The sequence below is a fragment of the Eptesicus fuscus genome, chromosome 14 (assembly GCF_027574615.1).
Source record: "Eptesicus fuscus isolate TK198812 chromosome 14, DD_ASM_mEF_20220401, whole genome shotgun sequence".
Lineage (NCBI taxonomy): Eukaryota > Metazoa > Chordata > Mammalia > Chiroptera > Vespertilionidae > Eptesicus > Eptesicus fuscus.
Window position 1 is genome coordinate 28,191,454 of NC_072486.1, and position 14,373 is coordinate 28,205,826.

The window sequence follows — 14,373 nt, forward strand, 5'->3', positions numbered from 1 at the left end:
CCCCTGTGGGGAGCCTGTGGGAGATAGCCGATCAATGATTCTCTCTCATTATTATTATTTAAAAAATATATTTTTATTGATTCCAGAGGGGAAGGGAGAGGGAGAGAGAAATAGAAACATCAATGATGAGAGAGAATCATTGATCGGCTGCCTCCTGCACGTCCCACACTGGGACCAAGCCTGCAACCCAAGCATGTACCTTTGACCAGAATCGAACCCAGGACCCTTCAGTCCACAGGCCAACGCTCTACCCACTGAGCCAAACCAGCTAGGGCTCTCCCTCATTATTGATGTTTCTATCTCTCTCTCCCTCTCCCTTCTTCTCTCTGAAATAAATAAAAATGAGAATTTTGGAGAGGAAATACAGAACTTATTTTCAAAAGAACCATTCTCCTTTACCTACAAGGTATCACTCAAACTTAAGCATGTCCTCTGGTGAGGACTTAAAAAAAAAAAAAGGATTTTATTGTTTTACAGTCTGATTGTAAGGCAGCTTATAGTTAAAATATTTATATATTTATGTATATAATTTTTATATCAATATATAATCCTCTCTAATAAAATGGTAATATGCAAATTAACCATCACTCCGCTACATAAGCCACGCCCACCAGCTAAGCCACGCCCACCAGCCAATCATGGTGAGTATGCAAATTAACCCAAACCAAGATGGCTACAGCCACAGAGAGCAAGGTTTCCCAGGTAACAGAGGAAGCCAAGCTTTCCATAGCTGTTGCATGCCTAAGCCTCCACTCAAGCTACAAAGTTTCAATTATAGAAGGTAAACAAATTCAAACAAATGGAGGCAGAATGGAGCTTGAGAGAGCAGGCCAGGGTTGCCACCGGCAACAGGGGAAGCAAAGCTTTCCGCACACCCTGGCTGGGCTCACCCGCTTCAGGCTACAAAGTTTCAATTATAACCCCAACACAAATGGCTGCCGCCCGCCCTGGAGGGAGCCCCAGGCTTGGCTCCGCTCCAGGCTACAAAGTTTCAATTGTAGAAGGAAAATAAATTCCAGATACCAGGGCCTCTGCTTGGGTTGCCAGGGAGCGTGGCCGGCCTGCAAACCACCACAGGCCCCTCGCTCAGGCCATCCCACGCCCCAAGGGAACCCCCACCTGATCCGGGACACCCTTCAGGGCAAACCAGCTGGCCCCCACCCGTGCACCAGGCCTCTATCTTATCTAATAAAAGAGTAATATACAGATTGACCATCACTGCAACACACAATATAGCTGGCCCCATGTGGTCAAAGATCCTGCCCCCATGTGGACACAAGATGACCACTACAAGATGGCAGGCAGGGGAGGGCAGTTGGGAGCCACCCGGCCTGCAAGGGAGGGCAGTTGAGAGGGACCAGGCTTGCAAGGGAGGGCAGTTGGAGGTGATCAACCCTGCAGGAGAGGGCAGTTAGTGGTGACCAGGCTGGCAGAGCAGGGAAGTTAGGGGCAAACAGGCTGGCAGGGGAGCAGTAAGCATCAACCAGGGTGGCAGCGGAGTGGTTAGGGGGTGATCAGGCTGGCAGGCAGAAGCGGTTAGGGGCAATCAGGAAGGCAGGCAGGCAAGCAGTTGGGAGCCAGCAGTCCTGGATTGTGAGACATCTTCTCACAAGACATCTTCTCACAAGACATCTTCTCACAAGACATCTTCTCACAAGACATCTTCTCACAAGACATCTTCTCACAATCCAGGACTGCTGGCTCCCAACTGCTTGCCTGCCTGCCTTCCTGATTGCCCCTAACCGCTTCTGCCTGCCAGCCTGATCACCCCCTAACCACTCCGCTGCCACCCTGGTTGATGCTTACTGCTCCCCTCCCAGCCTGTTTGCCCCTAACTTCCCTGCTCTGCCAGCCTGGTCACCACTAACTGGTGGGATCGGGCCTAAACGGGCAGTCGGACATCCCTCCAGGAGTCCCAGATTGGAGAGGGTACAGGCTGGGCTGAGGGACAACCCCCCGCTGTGCACGAATTTCGTGCACCGGGCTTCTAGTAGTACATATTACCTTAGATATAGGAGCTCCTTCCATATACAGAAATAGATTTTAGAAATGTAAATAAAGAGGTCATTTCTAATTTTTCAGGACTAATTTTTACCCGAGGGAATTGCAGGAAATAGTTTCACTTACCAGTAGACTGATTATTAGTAATTTAAAATCCCAAAGTTAATCTTTATCCTTTATAAGCCAACAAAACAGAGTTAATTCAAAACAAGTGACAACCACAAAGCAGCGGGGAGTGATCTGAGGGACAGAGTGAGGATAAAGCTTTAATGGGCTCCTTGGTGCAGAAGCCCCCACGTGGAGGAGGGTAGTGCCGTCAATTCGTTCTTGCAGTAAAATTCAGGATCAGCCCTCCCGCCCCATTGGTTTTTCCAAGGCCCACCACTTCCTCCGTTATGTAACTAGGCAGCCCGATGATTATCTCATTAATCTGAGTATAATCTTTCTTTCAAAGGAGGGAACAGTAGACTTGCCTCGAATGGAAACTTAATCTCCGTTGTCACCATCCCCGGGAGAGCGGCCAGACCAGGAAGACTGAAAGCGACGCCCCCAAAGGCGCTAAAAACGTCTGGGCTGTGGAGATAGTTTCGGTTGAAACTTCAAACAGCCCAAACCCGTCACAATTCAGTAAGAACCGGGAAGCAGTCGTGCTGCAAGCAGTCAAACAGTTTATTGGAATTGCTCTCCCAGCCTGCGGGCCCAGCCTGCGGGCCGGACTAGCAGCCACACTCCAGACAGGGGTCCTCAAACTTTTTAAACAGGGGGCCGGTTCACTGTCCCTCAGACCGTGGGAGGGCCGGACTATAGTTTAAAAAAACAAACTATGAACAAATTCCTACGCACACTGCACATATCTTATTTTGAAGTGAAAAAACAAAACGGCAAAAACGCCCGCAGGTGGCCCGCGGGCCGTAGTTTGAGGGCGCCTGCAGGTAGGAGCCTCTCATCGCAGGCGTTTTTCGGCACCAGACGCCCACGTGTTCCTCAGCATCATGTTAGTCACATGAATACGCGTTATCAGGCCGCAAAATTCCTTTATGTAACAGGGACTTGCTCATCGCTCGCCGCCAGAAAGAACGAAGACCCTGCAGCAACTCCCGGCCCCGGGCCCAGACCCGGACCGGGAAGGCTCCTGGCCCCGCCCACCCCGTCCAAAACCCGCCTCAGCTGTGCGTTCCCTGCGCTCACCGCGGTCTTCTGCCGCCCCCTGCTGGGCTTCTCGCGATGGTTTACGGAGGGCGGCCCCCCGCCCCCCGGCCGCTGGGGCACGCAAGGAGGTGACGTCACGTCGCCGCGCGGCCCGTGGCCGGAAGTTAGTGGATTTCCGCTTCCGGAGGCGGAAGTAAAGCGTTCTCTGGTTCGTAGGTACAGTGGGAGTTGCAGTTGCTGGCTTGTTGCTGCTGTGCTTTTTGTTTTTAGAAGCGGGTGTGGGTGACTTCGTGGTGTCGCGGCGCCCAGTTCCCGCGCAGCTCTTTGCACCATGGTCCTTGTTGGGAGGAAGAGGGATGGGAGGAATCCGTGGGACGGGACCTGTGGAATTAACCTGAGTTTTGATTTACAGGCTCACCTGGGTTCGAACTTGCGCTTCAGCTAGCTAAGAGAAGCTAGTCAGAAAACTCGGCGCTTTGGGATTTTAGGGATAAAGCCTGCTTTTTAATTTGTGGAGTTTAATTAAGACAGTGTACGTGAAGCGGTTAAGTTTTGGTTTTACAAATCATTCGTGATTCTGCTACCTTTTCTGATCATATTCAGGCCCGTACTAGCCATTTTCTGCTCAATATCTCTGAGATGTTTAGTATGCAAGAAGGTTATGCATTTCATGAGGCTATGCACCTATAGTGTTAGGTGGGATTGAACTCTTTATTCTGTATTGCGAAGTCCTGACAATATTTTGTAACTTTCCCTCCCTCCCCCCTCCTTTTTTTTTTTGGCCACTTTTAGGGACAGCTATTTTCCAGCTTTTTCTGGAGGAATGCAGAAGTCCTCTTAAGACAAATGAGGTGAGAAATGCATTATTGTAAAGGGCCAGGGATTAGCCATTTCATTAAAAGCCCCTTTATTAGGCTTTTGTGGAGCAGAGGGCAATGTAAAAACCTCTTTTATTCCTTAGACCTTACAAGTTGTAGGTACACAGATTTTCAGTGTATTTGTTAATTTTGGATTTCACCTCTGGCAGTAATGGTTTTGGCTCATTAAAAACGTTAATTTGAGATTGAAATACATTATGGAGTATTATTTTTGAAACTTGTAGATTGAGGCCGTTGATACGCCTTGCATTAGGCTGTTTAAATATTTATTCACCTTACTAGATGTAAGGGGAGTATTTTGGATGGAAATTGGGTGCTAAAAGAGTAAAGTAGCATTGGTATTTATCAGGTTTAGCACATTTGTGTTGAAAACTGAAAAATAGGTAAAGGTAATATATATATTGTATTATGTTTTTGTACTCCAAGACAATTTTAATTTGTTTTTTAAAATTTATTTCTTATCAGATTGCAATAAACACATATAAATTAATATTTTAATATTTCAGAATTAGTACATAGCTGCTATTAATCTGTCAGAGATAACTGTTTTGTTCCATTTTTTTTTCTCTCTCTGCGTATTACCCTAATCATACCATTATGCAGTTTGCCACTTAAAATACCTTGGACATCTTTCTATTGTGTTAGATCTGCCTCATTTTTAAAAAGCAGCCTGTATAGTATTTTATTGCATAGTTGTATCACAACTTATAAGTCATTCTAATGGGGACATTGGGTTCCTTTTTGTCTATAGCAAATAGTATTATGATTGTAATCCTTTTCATAATGTGTATTCTTGTCTTGGATAATCTCCCAGAAGTGGAAATGTTAGGTTAAAGGATATGATGGAGGGTACCAAATTCTCTTCTAGCAGTGGTATTTGAGAATTTCTCTCATTTCCTCATATGCTCACCAACATTTGATATTAGTTAACATTGTATTAAGCTTAGCTGAGACTGTTCATAATATATTTTGGGTCAATTTATTGCATGTATAGTATTGTGGTCAAAACCAAATTTTAGTTGCCAATTCTAAATCCAACTGAGCTCTTCCCCCCCCCCCCCCCATAGGAATAATGTAGATTCCCTAGAAATAAATAATTATAAAACATGATTCACTTCAATAATATATACTTGTTTAGTTAAAGATTTGTAGGAAGGTAGTATTTGAATGAGATCTTGTACAATGGATGACATCAGGATGATAGGCCTTTCTGAAAGATATCTTAAACAAGGCAGGGAGACAAGAATGGACAAGGATGTTTAGGATCAGAGGTTTGAGAGGCAATGGTGCCTAGTTGTGAAGTTGTAGAATAGAAGCTAGCTAGAAAGATAGGTGGAACTGTGTGGTGAGGGCTTTGAAGGTCAGTCTGAAGATTTTACTTTGTAGGGTTTAGCTACAGAGATCTTTAATCAGGAAATGAGGGACATAATTACATATTTTACAAGTATACTATGATGGAAGTTTTGAGGGACAGATATTAGAGAAGCAAGTTAGGTGGCTATTATAGTCTGGGTGAATGAAAAGCAAAGAGTAGAGAGGCTGGAGTTCAGAGATGTTGAACAAGCAGAATCTACATGATTTGATGATAGGTTGAGGAAGGGAAAGAAAGCAAAGCTTTTGTATTTTTATCACCAGTGACTCAGGTTAGTGATAATGATTTCATTAATCAGAGGAGGTCTAGTTTGGGGGCTGGGAAGGATGATCATTTGGTTTTGGACATGCTAATTTGTGTGAAAGATATTTCCATGGAGAAGGAATTATGCACAAAGACATAAAATCCACCTATAAGATTCAGGAGAAAACTTAATGCTCTTTTGTTAAGAAATTTGGAATATATTTTCACTTGCTTTTAGTCTGTCACTCATAGAATTTCTTCAGAACTTTCTGTGGCTTGTTCAACCCTGTTTGAGGGTGTGTTCTCTTGAGTAGCAGCCTTCAGGCTTTTTTTGATTATGTATACTCTCCAAGAAAGGTTTATACACGTACCTTCAACATATTTCTATTTTATTTACTGGTGAGTTATGTACATGTCTTACAATATATATTGTATACGTTTTAAAATACAGAAAGTAGACATTTTAAAAGGCTGAGGCAAATACAAGTTGGAATTTTACCGTTTCTTCCTACATTCCATTGGGTCATGTTGCTACCCCTCTTTGGAAAGTACTTGTCTTATCCATAGCTGCCAGTGTTCTGTCTGATTGTTCAGTAGAGGTCACCCTTGAGCGTCTGGAAGAGCAAATTTTTGAGCTGTGCAATGTAAAGCCTTTAGTTAGAAAGAGGACCTTATTTTTTAAGTTTCTAAATTCATGCATTTTGGGGAGAGTGTATAATTACATGGTAGCATGTGGCATTATGGAGAAGTGAAGAATAGTGAATTCAGATATAGGGCAGTCTAATACGTGCTTTTGTTTGATGTTTACCTTGTGAGCAGTCTGCACTTTTGTTTGAATGCTATTTGATTCTATAGTTTGGGAATATTTTTCCAATTCTTTGAGGATCTTTAGATTATCTGAGCTATAGGAATGTTCCCAGTCTAGGCAGAATCTAGTAAATTCTTGTTAAATTGGAATAATTAAAAGGATAGGCAAAGAGAGGCTTTTTTGATGTTGATCTTGAAAGCAGTATCTCAAGTCCAAAGATACTATTAGTGGTGAATTGAAATCATTTAGCTCTATTTTCTATTTTATGCTGAATTGAAGTGTCTCTTTTAAGTAATCAGGAATAAAAAACTAAGTTCGTCACAGCTGTGTAGTATGAAAAGGATAAAGTACAATTTAAAAAAATATATGTAATATTGTATGATTCAGACCACAAGTAGCTGAGGAAAACAAATTATCTGATAAGAATAATCTTTGTTGCTTTCCTCATAAAATACTTCCTATAAATAGATGCTCACTTTACTAGGGACTTATGATTATTACCATGTAGCAGTTCATACATTTCATGACTCATCTCTGAATGATCAAGAAAATGAGACATTGAGGTTTTAACCACTTGCACAGAGTTACATGTGTTGTGAAACTGATGCAGAGAGCTCTGGGCTCGTCTTTTGTAATGTTGTGGGCTGGGAGAATGGTAAAAGTAACCTTTAAACATGTCATCTTGCAGCACAGTTCCATATGCGGTGGACTATTTGGATTAAACATCCCAACTAGATCATTTGGAAAATGAACTTTGGTTTGGAATTGTTGGGTTATAACCAAGAGGACAATAAAGTAAATTGAGTGAGGAGATTGGAAGCAGTTGTTGTTGACCAGAGGTCAAGATAAGCTAAGAATTAGGCTCTAATAATAGCTGGATTTAAAGAGTGCCATGAATCTAGAAAAATGTGTTTATGGTGCAAATTAAGAATTCTGGTGTTGGGGTCTCGGCTGAGGTAGCCCTTTTGCTCTTGCCACGTGCTGGTGTTGGAGGACTCTCCCTGCTCAGATTTACCAACAGCATGAATCAAGAAAAGTTAGCCAAACTTCAGGCTCAGGTCCAAATAGGGGACAAAGGTACGGCTTGCAGAAAGAAGGTGGTAGCCGAAACCGGTTTGGCTCAGTGGATAGAGCGTCAGCCTGCGGACTGAAGGGTCCCAGGTTTGATTCCGATCAAGGGCATGTACCTTGGTTGCGGGCACATCCCCAGTAGGGGGTGTGCAGGAGGCAGCTGATCGATGTTTCTCTTTCATCGATGTTTCTAGCTCTCTATCCTTCTTCCTTCCTCTCTGTGAAAAATCAATAAAATATATTAAAAAAAAAAAAAAGAAGGTGGTACATAGAATAGCTACAGCTGATGACAACTTCAGAGTTTTCTAAAAAACTGGCTGTCAATAATATAGCTGGTATTGAAGAGGTAAACATGATTAAAGATGATGGAACAGTTATTCATTTCAACAATCCCAAAGTCCAAGCTTCCCTTTCTGCTAACACCTTTGCAATTACCAGTCATGCAAAAGCCAAACCAATCACAGAAAAATGCTTCCTGGAATATTAAGACAGATTGGTGCTGACAGCTTCACAAGTCTTAGGAAGTTAGCTGAACAGTTCCCTCGGCAAGTGTTGGATAGCAAAGCACCAAAACCAGAAGACATGAGGAAGATGATGATGTTTCAGATTTGTCGAAAATTTTGATGAGGCATTAAAGAATGAAGCTAACTAAAATCTTTCTGGCTTTTGGAAGCTGGCATGGACTAGATTTAACAAATCAGCTATGTGGTTCCAAAATTTTACAGACATGGAGAACATCAGCTGTGACTCGTTCAGAAATATAAATATTTTGTATGTTAATCTGTTTGTTCAGCGTTTTCAGTCATTTGATTTTGCATTTTGCACTTCTTTCCAAGATCTATTTTTTTGGTCAAAATCCAAAGTATTGGTGCAGTTTGAGGGTGTTTTGATATTTGATTCTTGGTTTCTTTTTGTTTTATTTTTGCTTGGGGTATTTTTGGTATGTGTGTATTTTTTTGTATGTGTGTGGGTATGTTTGTACACAATGGAGATCAAATTGAAAAACAGTTCTATTTATCCTCCTCTTTTTCCCAGTAGAAATAAAACAAATCTTTACAAAAAAAAAAAAAAAAGGAAAAAGCTGGTGGTGGTTTTCAGGGCTAAATTTAGAGTTTGATAACCAGGATGTGAAAACTGAGGCAAAGAAGTCAGATATCTATGGACAGGGGCAAGGCCAAAGATCTGGGAAGTTGGAAGACAAGGCAGAACTGAAAACATCAGTTAGTAGGAATAAGCCAAAGGTTTGGCAACCAGGAGGATAAAACAGAAATGGAGAGGGGCAGTTGGTTTTGGATAGCCAAGGTAGGTAAAGCCAAACAATAAAAGCAGGGTAAAGGTGGGGATAATTCTGGGGCAGTGATGATGCTATACTATATTTCTTTATGTTGAGGATGTATGGAGCCCAGGCTCACAGATAATTAGAAGTAATGAGCTAGAGAGTGGGAATATGGTGGCTGAATTGTTAACACAGCACCAGGAGAATTGGAGCTACCGATAACTTCTTATAGAAAGGACCATGATACTTATAGGATTATAATATGGTCTTTCAGCTATTTAATACATTATATAATATTATCTATGTTGTTTTACACAGCATTCCAAAAGGTTGGGGCTACTTGACCATTCTGGCACCACGAAACCTCTTGTATATGAGAAGTCACTTCCTCTTTGGTTCAAGATGTTGGATGACCCGATTTTCACCAGAAATACTCTACAGATCAGTTTCATGTAGGTTTTTTGGTGTGAAGTCTAATAATGAAGACAGTGAGCCTTTGAAGAAGAGACTACTGAATAACTTACTTACTATGGGAGTAGATGTTGACATGGCGAAGAAACGACAGCCCGGAGTTTTTAATAGGACGGGTATTAGTGAGCAGGACCTGAAGATGTTCCTTCTGTCCAAAGGAGCTAGCCAAGAAGTGATTGCTAGCATCATATCAAGATATCCACGAGCCTTAACACGCTCAACTGAAAATCTTTCAAAACGGTGGGATTTATGGAGAACAATTATGACATCCGACCTTGAAATTATAGATATTTTGGAACGTTCTCCTGAATCGTTTTTTCGGTCCAATAACAACGTAAGCCTAGAGAATAATATAAAGTTTCTCTACTCGGTTGGATTGACCCGGAAGTGCCTTTGTCGATTGTTGAGCAGTGCCCCACGTACCTTCTCCAATAGTCTTAATTTGAATAAACAGATGGTTGAATTTTTGCAGGAAGTATGTTTGTCCTTAGGTCACAGTCAACCCATAGATTTTGTCAGGAAAATAATTTTTAAAAACCCTTTCATCTTAATTCAGAGCACCAAACGGATAAAAGCTAACATTAGGTTTTTACAGTCAACTTTCAACCTGAACAATGAGGAGATGCTTGCTCTGATATGTGGTCCAGGAGCTGAAATCCTAGACCTTTCCAATGACTGTGCCAAAAGAAACTACACAAATATCAAAGAGAAGCTGTGTTCTCTTGGGTGCACTGAACAGGAGGTACAGAAGTTTGTCTTGAGCTATCTAGATGTGCTCTTCTTGGGAGAGAAAAAGTTTAATGATAAAATAGACTGCCTCATAGAAGAAAAAATTAGCATTTCACAAATAATTGAGAATCCTCGGATTCTGGATTCAAGCATAAGTACTTTAAAAAGTCGAATCAAAGAATTGGTAGATGCTGGCTATAACTTGAGTATGTCAAACATCTCTCTTCTGTCTTGGAGTCAGAAAAGATATAAAGCTAAATTGAAAGTGTTAAACATGCGATAGTGCATTTTTCTGGGGAATTAAAAAAATAGTGATATCATTTCACTTTGAATTTGGGCCTTTCAAAAAGGAGATGTTTAATCTCTTAACCACATATACATATATAATGGTTATTTGGATATTTTATTTTAAAGGTTCGTAAAAACTCATGGTTAGTATGCTCAAGTATTGTCTTCCCAGCTACTTTTCCTCTAGTTTGAATTAATACAATATCCTATTATGTGATATAGGCTGTGTAATTGGTACTTCCTGAGTGCCAAGGCAGAACAATGTATATGAAAAGATAGAAAATACAAAATAAGCTTTTTTTGGGTTTTTCAAATAAAAAATGGACAGATTCACTTAGATAGTTCCATTTTTTTTCATGGGTTTGAATGGCAACCTGTTTCTCCTGTTATTCCCACATTATGGTTCATCTTCAGAATAGAATGCCGGTAACAATCTGACAAAACAGGAGGGAATTTTTTCACCCCAAGTTCTACATTCTTTATTTAAACATTAGTATTTAACCCAAATTGAGCCCTCCACTGTAGGCTCAATTTACTATGGGTAAATTACTGATTTTTTTGAAGACAAAGGCAACTGTAGTAGGCAAAATAATTGCCACCCAAAGATGTCAATGTCATAATTTTCAGAACCTGTGAATATGTTATGTTAAATTTCAAAAAGACTTTGCAGATGGGATTTTAAAATGAGGTTGATAACCTGGATTATTTGGATGGGCCCAATCTATCTATATAAAAGGCTAATATGCAAAGTGTTCCCTTGGGAGTTTGACTGGGAGACAAGGAGTTCGATTGCTTGCTATGATGTGCGCTGAGCATGTGAAACAAAGGAAGGCCTCGGCCAACAGCCGGGAGGCCCCGATCGGCCCTGAACACCAGCCAGGCCTAGGGACCCTATCCGTGCACAAATTTCGTGCACTGGGCCTCTAGTGTAATCATAAGGGCCCTTAAAAGTGGAAGAGGGAGGTAAAAGAGTTCAGAGTGAAATGATGATACAAGAACTTGACCCACTTTTACTGGCTTTGAAGGAGGAAGGGGCCATGAGATAAGGAACATAGGTAACTTCTTTAGAATGTAAAAGGCAAGGAAACATTTTCTCCTAGTGCCCCAGAAGGAAATGTAGCCCTGCTAGGATCTTGAATTAAGCCCAGTGAGTCCTGTGTCAAATTTCTGACCTACAGAGCCATGAGAATATATTAGTGTTGTTTTAAGCCTCTGAGTCTGTGATAATTTGTTACAGCAGCAAATAGGATAACAGCAACTAAATAGATTGTTAGTTGCATTATACTAATAGACGAAGCCACAAAATGTGGTCCTTTTAGTATCATATTTGTATTTCTTCCTCATATAATTGCCTTTTTTATCCAACTACCTTTTTGGAACAGCTAATAATTTAGTGTTTGTGAAGTCCTCTAAATGTATGGATAAAAACTAAATATGAGTAATAAAATGTAAATAAAGGAATATTTGCCTAATGAATGTAGTTTAAGAAATGGTGATCATTACTGTATATTTATATTTTGTTCGCATTTCATCTAATATAAAGACCAAGGAATTTCTAGAAGCATTGACTTTTTAAAAAATACATTTTTTATTGTTGATAGTATTACATTTTCTCCCCCTTCTCCCCTCCTCTCTTCCCCTCACCCCAAGTCTTCACCACCTTAGAAGCATTGATTTAAAAAAGACAAATCAGATGATGTCTGTACCTTGAAGGCATTTACAGTGTAGTAGTAGCTCTGATATAAACTGAAAGAGAAGGGACACATTACATAACCTTAATTACATAACCTTAATTACTTTTAATTGTTTTCCAGAGTCATTTGTTTTCTAGATGTGGCTTTTGAATTAAATAACAATGGCGTTCATCCTTTTAAGCCTTTTTTCCTATAATGATGCCTCAGAAAAACTTATTTCCACCACTGATAGAAAACAAAATCCTGCTCTTTCAAGGGCATTTGTACGTCCGTGATACTCTTATTCCAGTTATTTCCAATATGCTATTTGATGGCGAGCATGACAGGCATAGTTTAGAAGACAGGGCTTCAGAGAGACATTTCTTTCAAATGATATATCTAGGCACCATTCCTGAATAGCTCTGTTACTTTGTGTAAATGTTTTAAGTTCACTGAACTTGTTTTCTCATCTCTAATATTAAAAGTTGACCTTGAAGAGTTGCTGGGAATCAGATGATATAAGGTCTCCTGTACATACTAACTATTCAGTGGTAGCTGTAATAAACAGTTGTAGTAGTATTTTTTAGTACAGTTTAAACAGCTTTCTTGATACATAATTCACATACCACACAATTCACCAATTTAAAAGTATACAATTCATTTTTTTTGTATTTATAGGGCTGTGTAATCCTTACCACAATCTAACTTTAGAATATGTTTGTACCTCTTAAAAGGAAGCCTGTGCTCATTAACAGTCAACCCCTATTGTCCGCCCTTCTGCTTCCCCAGCCCTAAGCAACCACCGATCTACTTTTGTCTCAAATTTACTTGTTCTGGGCATTTTATATAAATGGAATCATACAATCTGTGGTCTTTTGTGACTGGCTTCTTCCACTTAGCATGTTTCCAAGATTCATCCATATATCAGTATTCCATTCCTTTTTATTGCCAAATAATGCTCCATTGTATGGGTCCAGTAGTATTATTGGTAGTATATTTTATTGTTATGACTTAAACATAAGTCTTAACAGTATTAATTCCTTAGGATATTAATTCCTCAGAATATTAATTCCTCAGCCTATTGAGTTGTATGGGGAGTATTTTCTGAGGTATTTTTTCAGAATCTAAAAGTTACTAGTATAAGGAACTTGAGAGAGGTTGGCAGAGGAGATAATTTATTGGCATCAACTGGTATGAAGATTATGCCTGGGTTGATGAGATAATATAGCAGCAGTAGTTGCCAGTGACCAAGGAGAATGTGGGATGCATGGAAGTATAACATAGCACTTGTTTGGGGGTTTGGGGAGGGACAACTTTGTAGAAACAAATGGATAATGCCTGTCAGGCAATATTAACGTCATATTTTAAGGTTTGAGTCTGATTGAAGAAGAGTCAATTCTTTAAAAGTTTTTTGAATTATAAAAATTTTAAGTAATTTTTTTCTCATGAGTACAAAGAAGATTCATATTTATAATGGAAAATAAGCCACAATAAAGAAGAAAAAAAAATGTTATCATCTCCCAGAGAGATATTTTGCTAACTCTTTGTTTTCTTTGTAGAATATAGCCATACATGGATGTAATATGAGTAGATATGTGGCATATATATTTATGTATTTATTTTAATGTATCTTTATTGTTGAAAGTATTACAGATGTCTCCTTTGTTTTTTCCCCCATTGAACCCCTCCACCCTGCACCTGCCCCTCTCAGGCCTTCACCAGACTATTGTCTGTGTCATGGGCTAAGCATATATGCATATAAGTTCCCTGGTCATATATATATTTAAATAGAGATCCAACTGTATTTTATAAGTTGCATTTTAATGTAATAAGTCCTGAATATATTTAATATTCTTTAGTGATTAATTACAGAATCAATTGAGTATTTACCTGTAACATGGTTTTTAATGGTTGCATGAAATTCTGTCATTTGGATAAACCATAATTTCTCTATTCAATCTCTCACCATTAGAGTAAATTTTTGTGCCTTAATAATTTTTGGAAGATACCACCTAGATTAGTTCAGTATTTCACAGTGTTATACATACTACCATTTCCCCCAATCATTGATAAACTTTATAAGGTAAAATTTTGTCCTGAAAAATATAAATGTTAAGAATACTGCATTTTGATATTCTCCAAATGGATACATTATAAATTACTGCATAAATTTGAGGACTTTCAAATAGCTAAAAGAATTGGGACAATATAAAAGGTTAAAGAGAAAAAGTGAAGTTTCTTTATCATGAACTCAGCAGGAAGGAATAAAAAATGAGCAGTATTTATAAAAGGGCTTATTGGATTATTTATCTCCTTAAATCAGGGGTTGGCAAAAGTAGTTTTACATTTGTGAGTACAGAAAATAGAATTTATTCTTTATTAATTATTGCATTATTTTGCATACGAGCAACAGT

General features: G+C 39.6%; 1 protein-coding gene and 1 pseudogene across 4 annotated transcripts in view; both read left to right on the top strand.

Annotated features, from left to right (window-relative positions):
* Positions 1 to 3,337: 3,337 nt before the first annotated feature.
* MTERF1 (mitochondrial transcription termination factor 1) overlaps positions 3,338 to 14,373 on the top strand; it is a 60,893-nt gene continuing 49,857 nt past the window's right edge. The window contains exons 1-3 of one of the 4 annotated variants that reach the window (XM_054726402.1): positions 3,338 to 3,366; positions 3,943 to 4,001; positions 9,117 to 11,762. In XM_054726402.1, coding sequence (XP_054582377.1) covers positions 3,997 to 4,001; positions 9,117 to 10,281 — 1,170 coding nt within the window. In that variant the 5' untranslated portion in view covers positions 3,338 to 3,366; positions 3,943 to 3,996 and the 3' untranslated portion in view covers positions 10,282 to 11,762. The other 3 variants (XM_054726401.1, XM_028157389.2, XR_008558125.1) reach the window with 3 other exon arrangements.
* LOC103292947 (transcription factor BTF3 homolog 4-like) lies at positions 7,375 to 8,193 on the top strand (annotated as a pseudogene).